Below are 18,171 nucleotides of genomic sequence, written 5' to 3' on the forward strand. Positions count from 1 at the left end.
CCACTCTTCTGTCCATTCTTATTGTTCTGCATAATCATTTAAACCTTCAAATGTTTTGTTAATTATCTTCAGAAAATTACCGCTAGATCTACTTTCACTAGCATTTCAGGCACAGCATTCTGGATCGTAATTTCCTGAATAAAAAGAAAGTTCCCTGCTGGCACTTGTGACAATTTCTAAAACAAGTAAAACAAAAAGAGTATTTGTACAATAACGTATAGCTTCTAGCATCCACTGTAATAACTAGCTTGTTCAACATGAATCTTTTTTAAAAATTCATATACAATCATAACACTCAATCTTTTAATAGTTTCTCACACATTATTCAACGATCAACCATTATGAAGTCACTACCAGAGTCCATTAAAGTATTATAAAGAAAAGACCTACTGAAATAAATCTGTAATCATGAGGCATCACATTTGATTTAATCATACAACAGCTGAAGGTCTGGTGCTGTTCAAACAATATTGCACACATTTTATACCATACCAAAACATACTGGAACAATTATTTCGTAGCTAGGCTTTTTTTTGTGTGTGCTGTCAATCATTAGCTAATTTCCCATTGTATTGAAAATAGAATGCACTATTGAGAGTAACACATAGGCCTATCTAGTTAACCCTATGTTATCCTAGCAATCTTATGGGAAACATTGATTAAACCCGGCAATTAGTCTTTAGCCATTGGTCTACAACAGATACAAAACTGGGTGAGGAATCTACAGTTGATGGAGCGCTTTGGAAACCATTGATCCAAAGTACTTGCTCCAAGCTTGCTAAACATAAACAAATTTGGGACATCATTATCACAAAAGATTGCTCCCTAAAATCATAAAACATATAATCAGACACTCCCATTCTTCCAAAATGATTTCCTGGGCCAATGTAATAGCATTTGGGAAGAGAGTTCGCTGTAATTGCAATTAAGATCATAAGACATAGGAGTGGAAGGAAGGCCATTCGGCCCATCGAGTCCACTCCGCCATTCAATCATGGCTGATGGGCATTTCAACTCCACTTACCCGTATTCTCCCCGGAGCCCTTAATTCCTTGTGACATCAAGAATTTATCAATCTCTGCCTTGAAGACATTTAGCGTCCCGGCCTCCACTGCACTCCGTGGCAATGAATTCCACAGGCCCACCACTCTCTGGCTGAAGAAATGTCTCTGCATTTCTGTTCTGAATTGACCCCCTCTAATTCTAAGGCTGTGTCCACGGGTCCTAGTCTCCTCGCCTAACGGAAACAATTTCCTAGCGTCCACCCTTTCCAAGCCATGTATTATCTTGTACGTCTCTATTGTCTCCCCTTAATCTTCTAAACTCTAATGAATACAATCCCAGGATCCTCAGCCGTTCCTCATATGTTAGACCTCATATGTTAGATCATCCATGTGAATCTCCGCTGGACACGCTCCAGTGCCAGTATTTCCTTCCTGAGGTGTGGGGACAAAAACTGGACACAGTACTCCAAATGGGGCCTAACCAGAGCTTTATAAAGTCTCAGTAGCACAACGGTGCTTTTATATTCCAACCCTCTTGAGATAAATGACAACATCGCATTCGCTTTCTTAATCACGGACTCAACCTGCATGTTGACCTTTAGAGAATCCTCGATTAGCACTCCCAGATCCCTTTGTACTTTGGCTTTATGAATTTTCTCACCGTTTAGAAAGTAGTCTGTGCTTTTATTCTTTTTTCCAAAGTGCAAGACCTCACACTTGCTCACATTGAATTCCATCAGCCATTTCCTGGACCACTCTCCCAAACTGTCTAGATCCTTCTGCAGCCTCCCCACTTCCTCAGTACTACCTGCCTGTCCACCTAACTTCATATCCATCGGCAAACTTCGCTAGAATGCCCCCAGTCCCTTCATCCAGATCATTAATATATAATGTGAACAGCTGTGGCCCCAACACTGAACCCTGCGGGACACCGCTGGTCACCGGCTGCCATTCTGAAAAAGAACCTTTTATCCCAACTCTCTGCCTTCTGTCAGACAGCCAATCCTCAATCCATACCAGTAGCTCACCTCGAACACCATGGGCCCTCACCTTGCTCAGCAGCCTCCCATGTGGCACCTTATCAAAGGCCTTTTGGAAGTCTAGATAGACCACATCCACTGGGTTTCCCTGGTCTAACCTACTTGTCACCTCTCAAAGAATTCCAACAGGTTTGTCAGGCACGAGCTCCCCTTACTAAATCCATGTTGACTTGTTCTAATCCAACCCTGCTCTTCCAAGAACTTGGATTCTAGAATGTTACCAACAACCGAGGTTAGGCTAATTGGCCTATAATTTTCCATCTTTTTGTCTTGATCCTTTCTTGAACAAGGGGTTACAACAGCGATCTTCCAATCATCCGGGACTTTCCCTGACTCCAGTGACTCTTGAAAGATCTCAACCAACACCTCCGCTATTTCCTCACCCACCTCCTTCAGAACTCTAGGATGTAGCCCATCAAGACCAGGAGATTTATCAATTTTAAGACCTTTTAGCTTTTCTAGCACTCTTTCTTTTGTAATGGCAGCCATACTTAACTCAGCCCCCTGACTCCTTTTAATTGTTGGGATATTAATACAGGTAAATAAAATTCAGATAGATATCCACCCCTAATCTAAACCAATAGCTGCTTAAGCTTAAATCTTTAAATTTTAATGACATTAACAGAAAGAGAATATAATGAAATCTTTCCTTAACAAGCATATATTAAATGTGCTGTTGTATTATATTACAGAACTTGTCAATGTGGCCACAACCTGCCTTTGGAAACTGAATGGAACTGGTGCCAATTCTTTCGCAACCATTTATATTCGATTAGCATTGGTACATCATACACTTCAACAGCACAGGGAAGCTCTGCAGCTTTTTTTTAACCGATGCAGAGACTTCTAGATTTAGCAGCAGCTTATAATGCTCCAATCTTCTGCACAGAAAACACTCCATGTGTCTTGTACGGTACTTACCTTTTCCCAGAAGTGCCTCTATTTTAATTCTCTCTACAATGGAGATATTAGCTCAAGGAATCCGACACAGGCACAACAGCAAACATTTACAATTGATATTTTACTTTTAGGATAACATGGGGAGGAGTACAAAGAAGGAAGGCTAAAACTATACAACAAAATCAAGCAATTCCTTACCTTTATGATTTCAAATTAGACTTTTTTCATTCATTCAACAGAGGGTTAGAAGCAGTACATTATACACTAGCTTTCCACCTGATTAGACCAAAAATACTTTCGGGATTTTGGCCAATTAAGGGAAAATATATATGAGGATGGGAGTGCTAATATTTGGGATCCCACATTCTTTTGTGAAGATATCACTGGTTATTATGTCAGAATAACTGCACTGATGTAACAGCAACTTCCTGTGACATCATAAAGCAGTTTAACTTCACTGGTTCATACCAATATTTTTTACAAATTCAAACCTTGATTATGTGGTTTGAACTTCACTGGTGCAGTCTCAATCGCACACATGTATTCAAACCTGCGGGATTAAAACCATTAAGTGGGTATGACCTTAAACCAGAGGAGTCACAAAGTGATTTAGGATGAATTAAAAGATTAAACATTTAACCAGCAAAATGGTTCAGTCATAACAATACAGCAAGTCTTATTTTCTCCCTCCAAGTAAGAAAACTCATTCATAGTGTCCTTTATTTGATCATAGAGTTTACTAACATGATAACAATTGCAACAGATTAAATATTAAAAAACTCTGAACATGAAATGATGCAGGTGCTGTTGTTTAGGAATAACCCACCTAATATTTTGGTGAAAGATAGACTTAACAAGTATGTAGTGTTGCTTGCTACATTTTATTACAATACAATATACTACAAACAAATGCAAAATCACATTTATATGAAATTAGTGAACTTGTTCAATCTTTTAAAAGGATGCACGTGATACATTCTTTAATAAATGCAGCAATGAAGCTCTATGGAAATGAGCGACTAAACGTTAAAATCTACAAGAGACAACCCACTTTATGCTGCTCTCGTTATGAGATTTCGGTGTCAATTTTTCACAATACATTCAACTAAGCATCTATTTACAGTACAGCTTATAGAAAATTTGTATTTTCATTCAAAACAGCTTGAAATTCCAGATTTTGCTGAATCACAATCACCGTATCAAATGACAAGGTTTTTATTCCCCCCTCTTACAAATACTTTTATCATAAGATCAGGTACAAGGCACAGAGTAAAGACACCATGTCAGCAGGTGGAGTTGAATGAATTTACTGTATTAACACCGCCTGAACGAACACTCAGTGTTCCCAAACATTGCAAAATATTCAAGAATAATGTGAAGACAGTAAAAGTGTATACTGAGTGTGGATAAATGTTACACATACGCTGATGGTTTTCCTTTTGTCGCAATGAATAGAGTTGGGAACAAACCATAGTGTAATCAGAGACAGGCGATGTACACTGAACAAGGATCATTAAAATATTTTTGCCGTTACAAAGTATTTGTCTGTGCTCAATTCAGCTGCATATTTTTACCATTTACTTTCTATATCAATGTTGTCTTTCATGAAATTTGATGGAAAACTTGTTAAGAACGTGAAACAAAATGGACACTATCCCTTCTATTGGAGGGAAAGCAACAATTAGTTAGAAACTACTTTAGGGGAGAATATCAATGGTTAGATATCCAGCATCAGAACTATAACATCTCATTAACTGCAAAGAAAATTTCAAGCAAAATAGCCAAATAAACTGTAATGATTAAGTTACCAATTACATTTTTGTTGAAAATTAGGTCTAAAATGAGTGTAAAATGCCAGGCCATCAAGGTTCACATTGGGAGCAGTGGAAAACCCAGCCAATGGTACACTGAAAGGCTAGAGCTTTAGGATTTAATTTCTCAAAAATTCAATAAAATTATGGGCCTAAATAAAAACTGTAAGAACTTCAGATGCTGTAAATCAGAAACAAAAACAGGAATTGCTGGAAAGGTTCAGCAGGTCTGGCAGCATCAGTGGAGAAAACTCAAGAATTAACGTTTTAGGTTGAGTGACTCTTCCTCAGAACCTCTGAGGCAGTCCTGAGCAAGAGACACTTCAGCCAAAATGTTAACTGATTTCTCTTCAGTCCACAGATGCTGCCAGAACCTGTTGAGTTTTTCCAAAACCTATGGGCCGATTTGATTTACTTAAATTTTCAATTTTCCACCGCCACACTACTATATAAGCTTTTACAATAAATATCACAATGGCAAACAGATAAATAAGATATTACACGAGCTACACATTCAAAGTATACTGCAAATTATCATAAAAATGTACATGAAGGTTAAAGTAGTTAGAAGAAATTACATATTTCTTAGGCTAGAATGGGAAATAATCACCTGGATGCACTTCAATGGCCTGGAATATATACTTTGAAAGATGCTTGGTTCCGTTTCTCGGAGTTCATTGGGTTAAAGAATGTTGACAGAAACAAATGGAACATTGAAGTCTGACATTTCAGCAGGTCGGAAAGATACAAAGTTTTAAAAGTGGACTTGTACAAGAAAAAGAACTACACACGTGATAAAAACAGACCTTGCCCAAAGCACAAACTCAAGACTTTGTGCTGTTGTTTTACAAATGCCATTTTATTTAAATCAATCATGCATTAAATATTAGTTACTATGCTGCAAAAATCCAAAACAGCTTCAATTTTGATTAAATGGTTTCATAAATAACTATCTTGATTACTATACTTTAGCCTTTATAATTGAGTTTGTCAGTTAAGCTACCACCAAGTGTTAATGCTGTTTCCTTAAAAGAAAACTTGAGCTGTCTTGGTTTTCCCTGCAAATAGTAAACAGAAATAAAGTTTAAAGTGACTGGTCAGTAAATGTATTTCCTGTTACTGTAGAATGTGCTTTGAAAGACATTATAGAACAATAACTATTATAAATTAGAAGTCTGAACATTGCCTGGAATAGATTGGTTGAACTGCTAAAATCAGTGGAAATGCAAGAAGAAACAAATGAGTCACAAACGAGCACACCATGAAACATGGAAAACTATTACAAGACAGTTTAGTATGCCATGGGGACAGGTCTGTAACACAGACAGGAGAGCTTACATGGCACATGCAATTGGTCATTCTGATGTTGGTTTGAATTTTCAAGCAATCTGGTTCTCATCCTCTATGTGAACAGTACTGGAGACAGCAAGAAGAGGCTGAGATGAACTGTTAGTGCTCTGGCTTTTCAAGCTTTCAGTCGAGTCTGAGGTTCCTGCAAAAAAAAACCCAATTGAAAAATCTCAGATTTGAAATGTGTGTAATCTAACCAAGTGGCTAGGACTGCTTTGTATTCAATAATATACATTTGTTATAATATACATTCGTTCCCTTTGGGAAGATAAAGCACTATTTGCCATTTTATCATATATAAGCAACATGACAATGTGATTGCATTTTACGTTTTCGTGAAGATAGTGCCTCATTAATAAGGTATTCTTTTAAGTAAGTCAGAAATAGTTATAACTTCAGTCTCAATTTACAAATTATGGAGTGAAAGGCAACTGAGTTACCCAAAATTCCACCTAGTTATTGAAATTCAATTTCTCCAAGTTTTTGTCTTCCAACTTGAAATTTGAATCAAAATAATCAATCTTGGTTCCATCATTTAACACATTAATGAAATCCATCATACTTAGATGAGGTGCATCTTTGAAAAGCACCAAAAAATTTTTTAAAAAAATTATTTAAAGGCCATGTCAAGGATATTAAGATTTATTGACTGAACAGAGAATTCTGGTACAGTCTCTTAAACACAGCTGTGTGGCTACTTTAGCCTCATTTATGTATTTTAAGTGGAATATGTTGAAAGCAGCTAAGATTTAACAAACTGCAAATGCTTTAAATGTTTGGGGTTGCTGGACCAGTGAGGTGAATTTGTTTATTTATAAGTAACAACTGGAGATACAATTTTCAGCTACTCCCTTTCTTGAACAAGTATGTGCAGACAACTTTTTACCCCATTGTTAAAGCAAATAGTTATTATACAGAACTCTCTATGGCTTTATACAAAGTGACTTAAGGGAAACTGAGGTACCTCAAAGTTGTTCTTATTATGAAAACATTTGTGGTTAAAGCAGCAGCAGAACTTGGCCTATTGCCTTATCACAGATCTTAAAGATGGATTAGTGTTACTTGGGTATACATTGAATAATGGTGCACATTTTCACTGATCATCACAAAGGAACACTGGGCACAGCACTGAAGACAATTGAGTATTTATATAGTACCTATATTGGATTGCTATTTATAGTTAAGCAAGTTAGATTACAAATTTAAGGAAATAATACTATAGTTTGACACAGAAAAAGTGGCAGCAGAATAAAGTAATTGTTTGCATATAAAACAAAGCATTTTAGAGAAAAATCATCAGATGATATTTAGAATCAAAAATACAGTATTTTTCCATCGACTTCTAGTATTCTTTTAAGTCAGGCAGAAATTGTCATAACTTCAATCATTCTCATTTTGCCAATTATGAAAAGAAAGGCAATTGATAGAAACTGAGTTATCTAAAATTTCATCATCTAGTTATTGAAATTCAATTTCTCCAAGTGTTTATTTGCAGGATTATTTATTAATTTAATTTGAAATCTGAATCATCCTGGCAAAATTAAATTAATAGCTTTTTGAAAAATAACTTATCAATAAACTATTTTTCATGTTCAATTAGTTTATTCATTGTACAATCGTCTTCACAACTACAATTTCGTACTTAAGATTAATATTGACATATACACAACACCAAACTCTACTAATAGGACTGTGATTTTAGTAAGCTGTGATTGAACATACAGCAGCAGCATCAAAAGGATTCTTTGATACAAAATAATTCTTCATTTAAATTTGCCCTGTTTAACAATGTTTTACTTTAACAATAAGTTTAAGCAACAAATTTGTTTATGCTGTCTGCAGCAGATTCAATTGAATGTAGTTTCCCTGCATGACCTGATTGACACCTTCGCCTACAACCTTTCATCTGTTCTGGCTGGCTAGTTGTGGGCTCGGAGATGCTGTCTCTTCCCCCAGCTGATTCATCAGTGTCTCTCTTCCCTCTCCCAGACTTGTGCTCTTGTTGAAGATCCAGATTCAATCTGAAGCTGCAGCACTATTGTCATGAAAATCAGAGTCCTGAGGCTTTTTGTCAATTGACTTTCAAAGCCGCTCCTGCTGCACTGCTCATCTTGCAAGACCTTGGTCACAACAAATCAGAAGTACAAAGCAAATTAGCTTGACCTGAGGCCATTGCTCCACAGTAGTCTACCAGGGGAGAAACTGCCAGCTGCAGTGAAGAAGCCCCTTTGCAAATTCCCTGGGACATTGCGTGACAAGTAGGCTAAAGTGGGTATTGCAGATCCTGGAGATGAGAGTCAAGATTAGAGTGGTGCTGGAAACGCAGAGCAGATCACACAGCATCTGAGGAGCCCATTTATCGCTCCATCCCTGAGGCTCCCAGCCTTATTCGGGCGTTGGCCCGAAATGTAGATTTTCCTGCTCCTCGGATACTGCCTGACCTGCTGTGCTTTTCCAGCACTACTCTAATCTTGACACTGTGAAACAAGCGTCAATGGCTACCCCGTACAGCCTCTAATGTTACCACTAGAGAAATGGTATGTTCATTTGTTCCATTAGAAAAGTAATTTTCTGATTTTGGGATTGTCAGACACATGCATGACTGACTGTGCATGTAAGCGTGTCAAAGCACTTTTAAAAAAAAAAGAGGACCTTCATGGGAATTTCACAATGGGTTTAAACTTCCAATGGTCAATTTTGCTTACTTCCCAAAACACACTGAGGTTGAGCAGGAGATTTTGAATATTTCCATGGTATTTTCTACAGAGTTAGCAGGAGATGGGAGACACAATAAAATCTAGTTCAACATCCAGGTTCCTTCACAACGGATCTCCCTAATCCATTTATCCTAATTAGAATCAGGGAGACATTCTGGAGAGGTAATCTTACAAAATGAAAGACCTTGGTAACATTGTAGGGCAGCTAGTTAGATAACGATACCCAGAATATGATATGGCAAGCAAATATTGAAAATAAACTAGCAAATAGCATCAAAGGTGGCATTAATGACACAAAGGTAAAATTAGTGTCTCTTGACATAAATGCACATAACATTTGGAACAAAACAACTTAATTAACACCATAAACACATTAATGCATATGATCTTACAAATGTTATAGAGACATGGTTCCAAGCACATTAAAAACTGAGAACTAAAATTCAGAGGACTGTAAGTTTTTGAAAGGACAGTCAGGAAGGGAAGAGTGGTGAGGTAACTTTGACAGTATGGGATGGAATATATATTGCAACAAGAAATGATAGTGGATCAAAAGATGGGGAATCCGTATGGGTGGAAGTGGAGGATGAACACTGGTGACTGTAGTCTATAGGCCCCCAAACAGGTTGCTGCATATTGTAAGACGGAGAATAAATCAGGAGATAATAAGTGCATGTGTAAAAGGAACTACATTAATCTTGAGTGACTTTAATCTTCAGCAAATTGGCAGAGGTAGCATGAGGAAAAATTCAGAATGTGTTCCTGAAAGTTTCTAGAATAGTATGTTGTGGATCTGAACAAAGGATCAGGCCATTTTGCATCTCGTGGTGTATAATGAAGCAGATTTAATGAATTATCTCAGAGTAAAATAATCCCCCTACAAAACAGTGACCATAACAAAGTGGAATTCAATGCATAGAGTGAAAGAAAATTGGATCAGAAGCAGCTGTGCTGAACTTAAATCGGGTAATTACAAAGGGATGAAGGCAGAGTTGACTGGAACGAGGCAGAGATTTAGCAGAAAAGAAGAACAATTGCAAACATTTAAGGAAATAGTTCATGGCTCACATTAAAGATACATCTTAGTGAGAAATGCAATTCCAGGAAGGGGATAAATTGATCTTGTTTGGCCAATAGGTGTAATTTATTTGGATTTACAAAAGTTGTTTGTTTCGGCTCGAGAAGGTAGATGCAGAGAGGTTGTTTCTCTTTGCGGGAAAGTCTAGTCCCAGAGGGCGCAATCCCAGAGTGAGGAGAGCCCATTTCAGACAAGAGATTAGAAGGAATTTCTTCTCTGAGAACTTCGTCAATCTGTAAAATTCTTTACCACAGCAAGATGTAGAGGCTGGGTTGTTAAGAATAATCCAGGCTGATTTTTAATCAGTAAGGGAATCAAGAGATGTAGGAAAAAGGCAAGAAAGTTGAGTTGGAGGTTAGTAGATCCACATCACCTTAGTGATTGGCAGAATGGTCCACTTCAGATCCTATGTCTGATGGAACCTCTAAACTACCGCCCCTGTACCAACATGAACCAGTGACACCCCTCAGTTGGACTACCAGACAATAGTCAGTCTCGACGCTGACCTCAACTCCAACACCCTCCACCCCAACCCCTACCAGGCCAAATCTAATTACTCTCCCAAACATACAACTACCCTAATCGGAGTATATGCCCCAACTCCAACTATACCTCCTCCCTTGCTTTGGCCAGACTCCATGACATCCCCTCAACTTCAGCTCCCAACCAAACCTGAACCGCAAGCTCCATCCTGATTCCCAACACCAACCTCACCCACGTGACCAGCCCAACCAGGTCTGACCACACACCCAATTTCACAATTTGAGCAGCACCAACTGCCCTGCCCTCCAACATCCTGCTTCCACCAGATCATGCATCCCGACTCCCTTGACCCCAATTAACTTCATTCTAGACCCAATACCACACCTTTTTGACCCACTCCTCTGATCTGATCCCACTACCACAACGACCCTCCCAAACCAAGCCAACTACACAGCCACTGATCACTCCCCACAAGTTCAACTACACCACCCCTCAACCAAAGTCAAGCCCCAACTATGACAACCACAACCCAAACATATGCCTCCAAACTGATTCAAGTACCCATCTGACCTAAACTCCCCTCCCAAACCAGTAACCAGCCTCCTGTGATGTGACTATCACTTCTGATCTAACATGACTAACACCGCCCCATAACCTGTCTCCCGACTAACACTTCATTCTAATCCAACTATCCATTAATCTGCCAGCCTACCAATTCCTGTGAAAGCTTGGTTCGGAAGGCTTTGGTGGAAATGCACTCTGGCATTGAGCTGGGGGCACTTGAGTACAGCAGCAACTCAACAATCATCACTTGGAAAGATCCAAGCTGTGTGAATCATTTGAAAGTAAGTGAACATGTATAGAGTAACATGTAGAGCAGTCAATAAACATAAAAGGCCAAATTTTCTTCAGATTATCAAGGCCACCCTCCCCTTTCAGCTCCTAGTTTCACAGAGGAGCCTCCTGTACTAGAGGAGCCTCCTGTAGTGGTAGGCAGCTACATAGGATACAATGCACCTCTTGTGGTGTTGTGTAAGTGCTCAGCATTAATGTAGCACTCATGTTTTGTACAATTACAAAGATGCCTGAAGGCAGTTACAAAGCTCCTTTCTCTGCTGGAGCTGTTTACATTGGAATCAGTGGTCACCTTCAGCAGAGAAGAACCTGTCACCAGCTTCTGCTCAATAAAAAGTGGAAAGGTGCAGATACACTACCCACAGTTACACAGGCACCACTAACACTCCCTTACCAAGCCTGAGTGACCACTCTGCACATATCAGCCCAGGAAATGAAATCAACAGACTATTCGACCATGCTGAGAATCAAGTGAACTCATTTCATTTTTGCTTAATATCTACACAAGTCCATCCTTCTGACAGGAATGTAAGGAGCTACATGGTGATTTTGCCTCTAGATAGCCAAGTAAACTGAAGCAGCCAGCAAAATTTATTACTCCAATATTATAAGCAGCTGATCAGTGCAGAGCTGGGATCAAAACTGGCATCTTCCTGATCACTATGGCTTAGATCAATATGGGATAAGGTTGGCAACATTCGGAACTCAACAAAGCTTGGTGAATAGGTAGAAAGAGCAATTTATTAATTTATTAAAAAAAATCTAACTGTCATTGCGTTTAAAGGAAAACCAATAATTTCTCATCTTGTGGATGGTCACTTTCTCTGCTCCACTTCTAACAGAAAACAAAGTCAAAAAATATTTACTAAAATTACATTTCACAAACTTCAGCAGATATGCATAAATCATATTTTAAAAATTATTGGTGACCCTAATTTTTTTTTAAAAAACAATTGTTTCAATGAAACTTCAATCTAGAATAGCATAACATGTACAGGACTTTAAGTATGGGATTTTAAGTACTGCAGGAGAGCACTTCAAAATGTGTATTGTATACAGCATACACAGGACATTCTACATTAAAATTATCAGGTAAAAATCAAAACATAGGAAATGCTAAGAGTGCACTGAAGTCAGTATAGTGGATTCTCCATTAGGGTAGATAATGTCCCAAGTTGCTTTGAGGCAGAGGCAAGGGGCAGGGAAAGAAAAGTGTGGACAAAGAAAGAAACAACAATTTATTGTGCAAGAGACGACTATGTTAGAGTCATCTACAAAATAAAATGGATTCTCACAAAAAAAACGACAAAGGTGTTCTACAATAGGGTCAAGGCTCCTTAAGGGAATGCGGGTAATATATAGGCAGCTTGGGTAAGAATAGGTTGGTATACACAGAGTGTGAACTTTGGGAAGCTGGCAAGAATGCACTAGGGTAATCAAGCTTCAAATTGACAAAAGCCAGATAACATAATTCTGCAGCAGGTCATTCAAGTGATGTCATAGATGGGGACATAAATGGTCTTCATAATGGAACATCTGTGGGTTTGAAACTGTGCTCTGGCAGCTGTTTTGCAAAAAAAGGCCTCAGGAGGAAATAACTTTTGTGAGGAAAAGGAAATGAGTGAGCCAATTGCATGTCTTCAAGAATTCTGGAAAGTAGGACCAAAATGATTGATAGCTTTTTTAGTCTCTGGCAATGGTCCGAGCTGGGAAGGGATCCATTTGAAGCTGGGGAATGGAGCAGCAAAATCATGGAAAGATTTTAGCACAATGTTGCACTGGAGACAGGGGAACAATATTGGACGAGAGTGGGAGTAGTGGATAGGTAAGTGAAACTGGGAGACCAGCGACATTTTGAACAACTGGAGTTTATGGTGGATGACAATGAAAGGGAAACTGAATGATAAGAAGGGGGAATCAAAGAGTGTCTGAGCGAGAGGAGGTCAATCTTGTGGAAAAATTGAGTTTAGACAGAAGGAAGTTTAGGAGAAACTGGTCAGTGATGAGATTTCACAGCTGGAATGGGTAAGAGAAGGGGGAAGGTTGTGGCACCACTGCCTTGAAAGAACCAAGTATGACAGCTTCAATTTTATTTTAAAACCATTTTTATGCATACAAGTGAAAACACAACAGCTACTTGCACGCAAATTCATGTAAAACAGAAAACAGTAAAGAGTGATAACATACCAGAATTACTCTTCTATACCAATTGAGCAGGAATCAGGACCCAGAGCTGCCCAAATCAGCAAAATTATGGATAGAAAGGTAAGGATATATTAGATAGGTTATGGAGGTAAGTCACCAAAGAACACACAAAATGGAATGCAAAGAGTCCTATCAATGACATGCAAAACTAACTTGTTAAAAAATTGTGGAATGTGTCTGGTTAAGCTGTTTAATGTTTCTAGGTAATTATGGATGACAAACCTTCAGAGGATTTGGCTTCATTAAAAATTCAAACAGTTCTTACTATTTTTGATTTATTTATTACGCAAATACAGGCCAATTCAAATTACACAAATAATCTGCTGATCACAACCCTGTCTTCAAATATCATGAAATCTGAATGAAATGTATTACCAGTAATTTTCTGTTGGTATTATCTTGCAAACTTAATTTTAATAGGTGGTGTTCAGATGTGCTATGTTTTGTACTGTATCCTAAATTTGCAACAATAAAAACCATCCAGTAAAATGGGTAGCTATGCTTAACACACTATCCTCACTGCAATGACCGCAGTGTTTAAACCAAAATCAATTAGCTATAGAGTTAGGCGGAATGAACTATTCAAGTTGTTACAATATAAGTGATTATCTAAGACCAGAGTTTCTTGAGGAGGAAAGACTTTGTAATTTTTGTCAACAGACTCTTTAATAGCTATTAATTTCATCAATTTGAGTTTAAACTTAAGCCTATATGACCAAGATAAAAGATATCAATATTCACTTATAGGGCTCACTACAGAATGATTTTTAAGTTTTAAAAACCAACAACACAATACAGTGGATATACAATAAATATCTAGATTTTCAAAAGACCTTCAATAAGGTGCCATATAAACTAACAAATGAGAACAGAATATGAGTCAGAGGACAAGTGCCAAAATGGATAGTGAATTGAATGTAAGACAGACAGCAGTTCTAAAGGATTGTTATTTAGAAAGGCAGAGAAAGGGAAATGCGACCAGAGCCACTGCTGCTCACAGCTTACATTAACACTTCAGACTTTGGAATCAAAAATACCATTTTTAAGTTTGTGGATAACGCTAATTTTTTTTGCATTGAGGGGAGAGAACATGGATGAGGTCAGTTCCAAGAAGCACCGCAACTAAATAAACCCGCAGAATGGGGGTCATAAATGACAAAAGAACTTCAACTCACATCTAAGGTTTCACATTTAACAAGACAATTAAGGACACCACACGCACTATGAAAATAAGCGTTCTAAAGATGATAGAGAAATCAGGGGACCTGGGCGTACGAAATCTAAACTCAGATTAATACATCTACAAATTAAAGCAAAGCATGCACTGGAGGGAAAAGTGAGTAAGTTACACTAATCAGTATCAAAGCTTGGTTAGGCCATGCTTGGGAGTAGTGTGGACAGTTCTGATCACTAAATCTTAAGAATAAGAGGAACTGCAGGGGATGCAAAAAAAATTCACAAAGGTCACACCAAAAATGAGAGATTGCACCTATTGGGGAAAATATGAACAGGTCAGACCTTATTCATTTTGAAGGAAAGACCTAAGAGGTGGTCTAGTAAATGACCTTATGAAACATTTTGGTAAAAGTATGGGGGAAGAACAAAACTAGAGGCCAGCAGAACACAATAGTCAAGAAATACAGTAGGGAATTCAAAACAAGGTTCTTTACCAGAGAGTGGTGGGTATGCCATATTAAGTAACTGAAAGGAAATAATACTTTAGAGGAAGTTAGGCATGAGGGAAAGTGGTACATAATTTTACACTGATAAAGTTGGATGAGAAAGGATTCCAAGTGATCAGTGTGGAGTATAAATGCAAACATAGACTGGCTGGTTTAATTGGTCTTTCCTGTATATTCTGTGAAACAAGGATCGTGATGGACAATTAGCAACAATAAAGTAGATGAAGGCAGGAACTGATTTGAGATTTTCAATTTACTTTCAATTAACTGCTCAACAGTTTTCCATTCAAGTGGAACAAAATGTATAGGGCCTTCCTCAGATTAAATAGAAAGAAATATTAACACAAAGAACCTCAGATAAGCAGTGAGAAATATAGGAACGAGAAAGCAATAAAAACTGCGTATTAGGAAGAAATTAGTGCTTCGTGATTGTAGATGCGAGGAAAATTGGCCAAATTGGAATCAAAATCATTCCCACATCACAGATCAAATAAAGATTAAAAAAAAAGTAAAGACGTTGTAGAAAATTGAAGGTATATCTGAAAAGTGGAGAAAATAGCAGGCAAAAAATGGCTAGACAATGGGGTGAAGGAAGCAAAAAGATTTTTAGGTAAATTAGCACTAAGAGGATAGTGAGGACACTGAATTAAGGCCTAAGAGAAGAAAATTGATGAAGTGGCAGAGACAGTAATCAGGTGCAATGCCATCATTTTCATAAATGAAGTGGATAGGGGCTGTAGAACCACTTGAATGAATTTTTCTCACATGGCTATTACACAGATAAATTGTATTAAAGAAGTGACTCAAAGATAGGTCTTCAGGATCTCATGATACAGAACACATCAATTAGGTGGCTTACAATTCAACTTTTGCATGTAGGTTTGAGCATTCCATTATGCAGGGTTATGAAAGCAATAGAAAAATGTGCAATTATGACATCAAGTGTAAGGAATTAGAATTGTGATTGTACTGAGAAGTTGTAGGTATAAAGAAAACTTAAAATATTGTTTCTATTGGTCAGTTTGATAACTTTATATAGGAACACAAATTAAAACAATCACAATATTAATTAAAAGGGTATAAATTTTCTCAGGATACTTAAAATGTGGAGTTTCTCTCACAAACCAACGATATGGCAGAGCCCTTAAAGCTTTTTAAAGTCATCTGGATTCATGTTCAGGAGAGAGAAACTTAAAAGTGTGGAATTGAAGGGTTTCAGCACTGAAACAGACCAATTGTGCCAACGCCAACTCTCAAAAAGTTAATTCACTTGGGTTCCATTTAGGTAACCTTTACTAAAAGTGTTCTACATTTTTCTTTGTCAAATATTTACCGACTCCACTTTGAAAAGCTTTATTGAATGCTGTTTCCAGCATTGTTTCTGGTAGGATATTTCATGTCCAACAACCACGTCATTACAATTTTCTGAATCTGTGTTTAAACCAATAAACAATAAAATGGGAACTAAACAATCAAAGACTTGTGACAATGCATAAACCATCCGACACCCAGCATGGCAGCATTTGTGGAAGCCAGAAAGATTTCATTTTAGATAGCAAAGAACATTCCATAATAGCCTTTTAACTGAAATTATTCAAGCATGCATACAAACATTTAACCTTTATAGTTGTTGGGTGTTATTAAAGCATATTTTAATAAGCAGGATTATGATGACAGCAGGTTAAATAGTTTTGAAATATTTCATACCAATGACTTTTGATTTCTGATCACTGGTAGATTAGGAAGTTGAGGCCACACTTTCTCGATAATTACCCAACTATTTATATCTTCTGGATCGGACTGATGTTTTTCAAGCCTATAGTGCAACTGGTCCCAGTTATCATGCACCTCCCCATACCTCAAATCAGCCAGTGGTTCGTAGACAATTCAAACCTGGGAGAAGTACCATAGTCAAGCCCACAATACTAACTCTATGTGGCTTTCTGGAGAGTGGTCAGGAGTCAGAGAACTGGTTGATTTTCCCCCCTTTAACCCAAGGACACTATGACCAACTGCTTGGTTGGTTGGCATGGTTCAGGAATCAATAATGGGACTATTTAACTGCATGGTTCACTGGATGACTTTCAATTTGAGGTCAGGAGATTGTGGGAGTAGGAAGCGAGGGGGAGAAAGAAGGTTAAAAAGGGAAATGGGAGAGATAGAGAGAGAGAGAAGGATAAGACTTGCATTTTCATGGGAACTTTTCCATCATCTCTCATGAATAAAATGCAACAATTGTTTTATGTAAGATATGTATTAAAATATTGCTACTTACCAAATAAATGACCAAAAGGTACTCACTCAAGCTGTGAATATATTTCATGTTTGATAAAGAGACATGCATGTAGACTATTCATTCAATCCCAGCACATTAATCAATAAATTGAATTGCAAAGACATAAGAAAGAAATTTATAGAAAGCACAATTAAGGGCAAGTACCTGGCAGGGTCATCTCGAGGGGAGTTTCCCCATCTTCTTCAATATGTCTTTTGTGCTCATTGTTGCTATCTTGTACTATTTCCTCGGAGTATGTTCTATCGACTGGAAGGAAATAAACAGTTAGGGAACACCCTAAAACAGTACTTCTCAAGCCTGTTTCATTGTGACTCCATTATGAAGGAAAGTTGTGAAGCCCCTCAGGGAAGGCATTCCAAGACTCCCTTGGTCTTATTTAATTACCTAAGAGTTAATTAGCAACAAAAAGGGGCAATCTGAGATTTTCTTTTTAATGTTCAGAGTTACAATAGAATGAAGCACTCTATCTGAAAAAGAAGCTGGAGGAATAAAAAATTTTGAAAAAGAACTGCAAAATTAGTTGAAGTGGAAAGGTTTGCAAATACTTTTGACTTGTACGCTAAGCGATATCTTATTAAAACGAACTGTCTAAATACATGCTGTACTGTCATTATATCATTTTATGATTAAGTATCTCACCTTGATCTTGTGCTTCAATTTCTGGGGTTTCTGCAATTGTACTACTCTGAAAAACAGAAACCCATGTTGGTTGTGTAGAGTCAGTCAACACTTCAGCAGAATTCACTGAAT

The 18,171-nt window shown here is 37.7% G+C and overlaps 1 protein-coding gene across 3 annotated transcripts in view; it reads right to left on the minus strand.

Annotated features, from left to right (window-relative positions):
• Positions 1-3,806: 3,806 nt before the first annotated feature.
• The window catches only part of LOC140464418 (E3 ubiquitin-protein ligase MGRN1-like), a 158,682-nt gene continuing 144,317 nt past the window's right edge, over positions 3,807-18,171 (minus strand). For 2 of the 3 annotated variants that reach the window (XM_072559443.1, XM_072559441.1), the window contains exons 14-16: positions 18,061-18,106; positions 17,566-17,667; positions 3,807-6,247 (exon numbers count right to left, since the gene is read on the minus strand). In XM_072559443.1, coding sequence (XP_072415544.1) covers positions 6,135-6,247; positions 17,566-17,667; positions 18,061-18,106 — 261 coding nt within the window. In that variant the 3' untranslated portion in view covers positions 3,807-6,134. Of the gene's footprint in view, positions 6,248-13,425; positions 13,472-17,565; positions 17,668-18,060; positions 18,107-18,171 lie in introns of all 3 variants that reach the window. The other variant, XM_072559444.1, reaches the window with a different exon arrangement.

Source organism: Chiloscyllium punctatum, chromosome 40 (genome assembly GCF_047496795.1).
Source record: "Chiloscyllium punctatum isolate Juve2018m chromosome 40, sChiPun1.3, whole genome shotgun sequence".
In the NCBI taxonomy this organism is placed as follows: domain Eukaryota; kingdom Metazoa; phylum Chordata; class Chondrichthyes; order Orectolobiformes; family Hemiscylliidae; genus Chiloscyllium; species Chiloscyllium punctatum.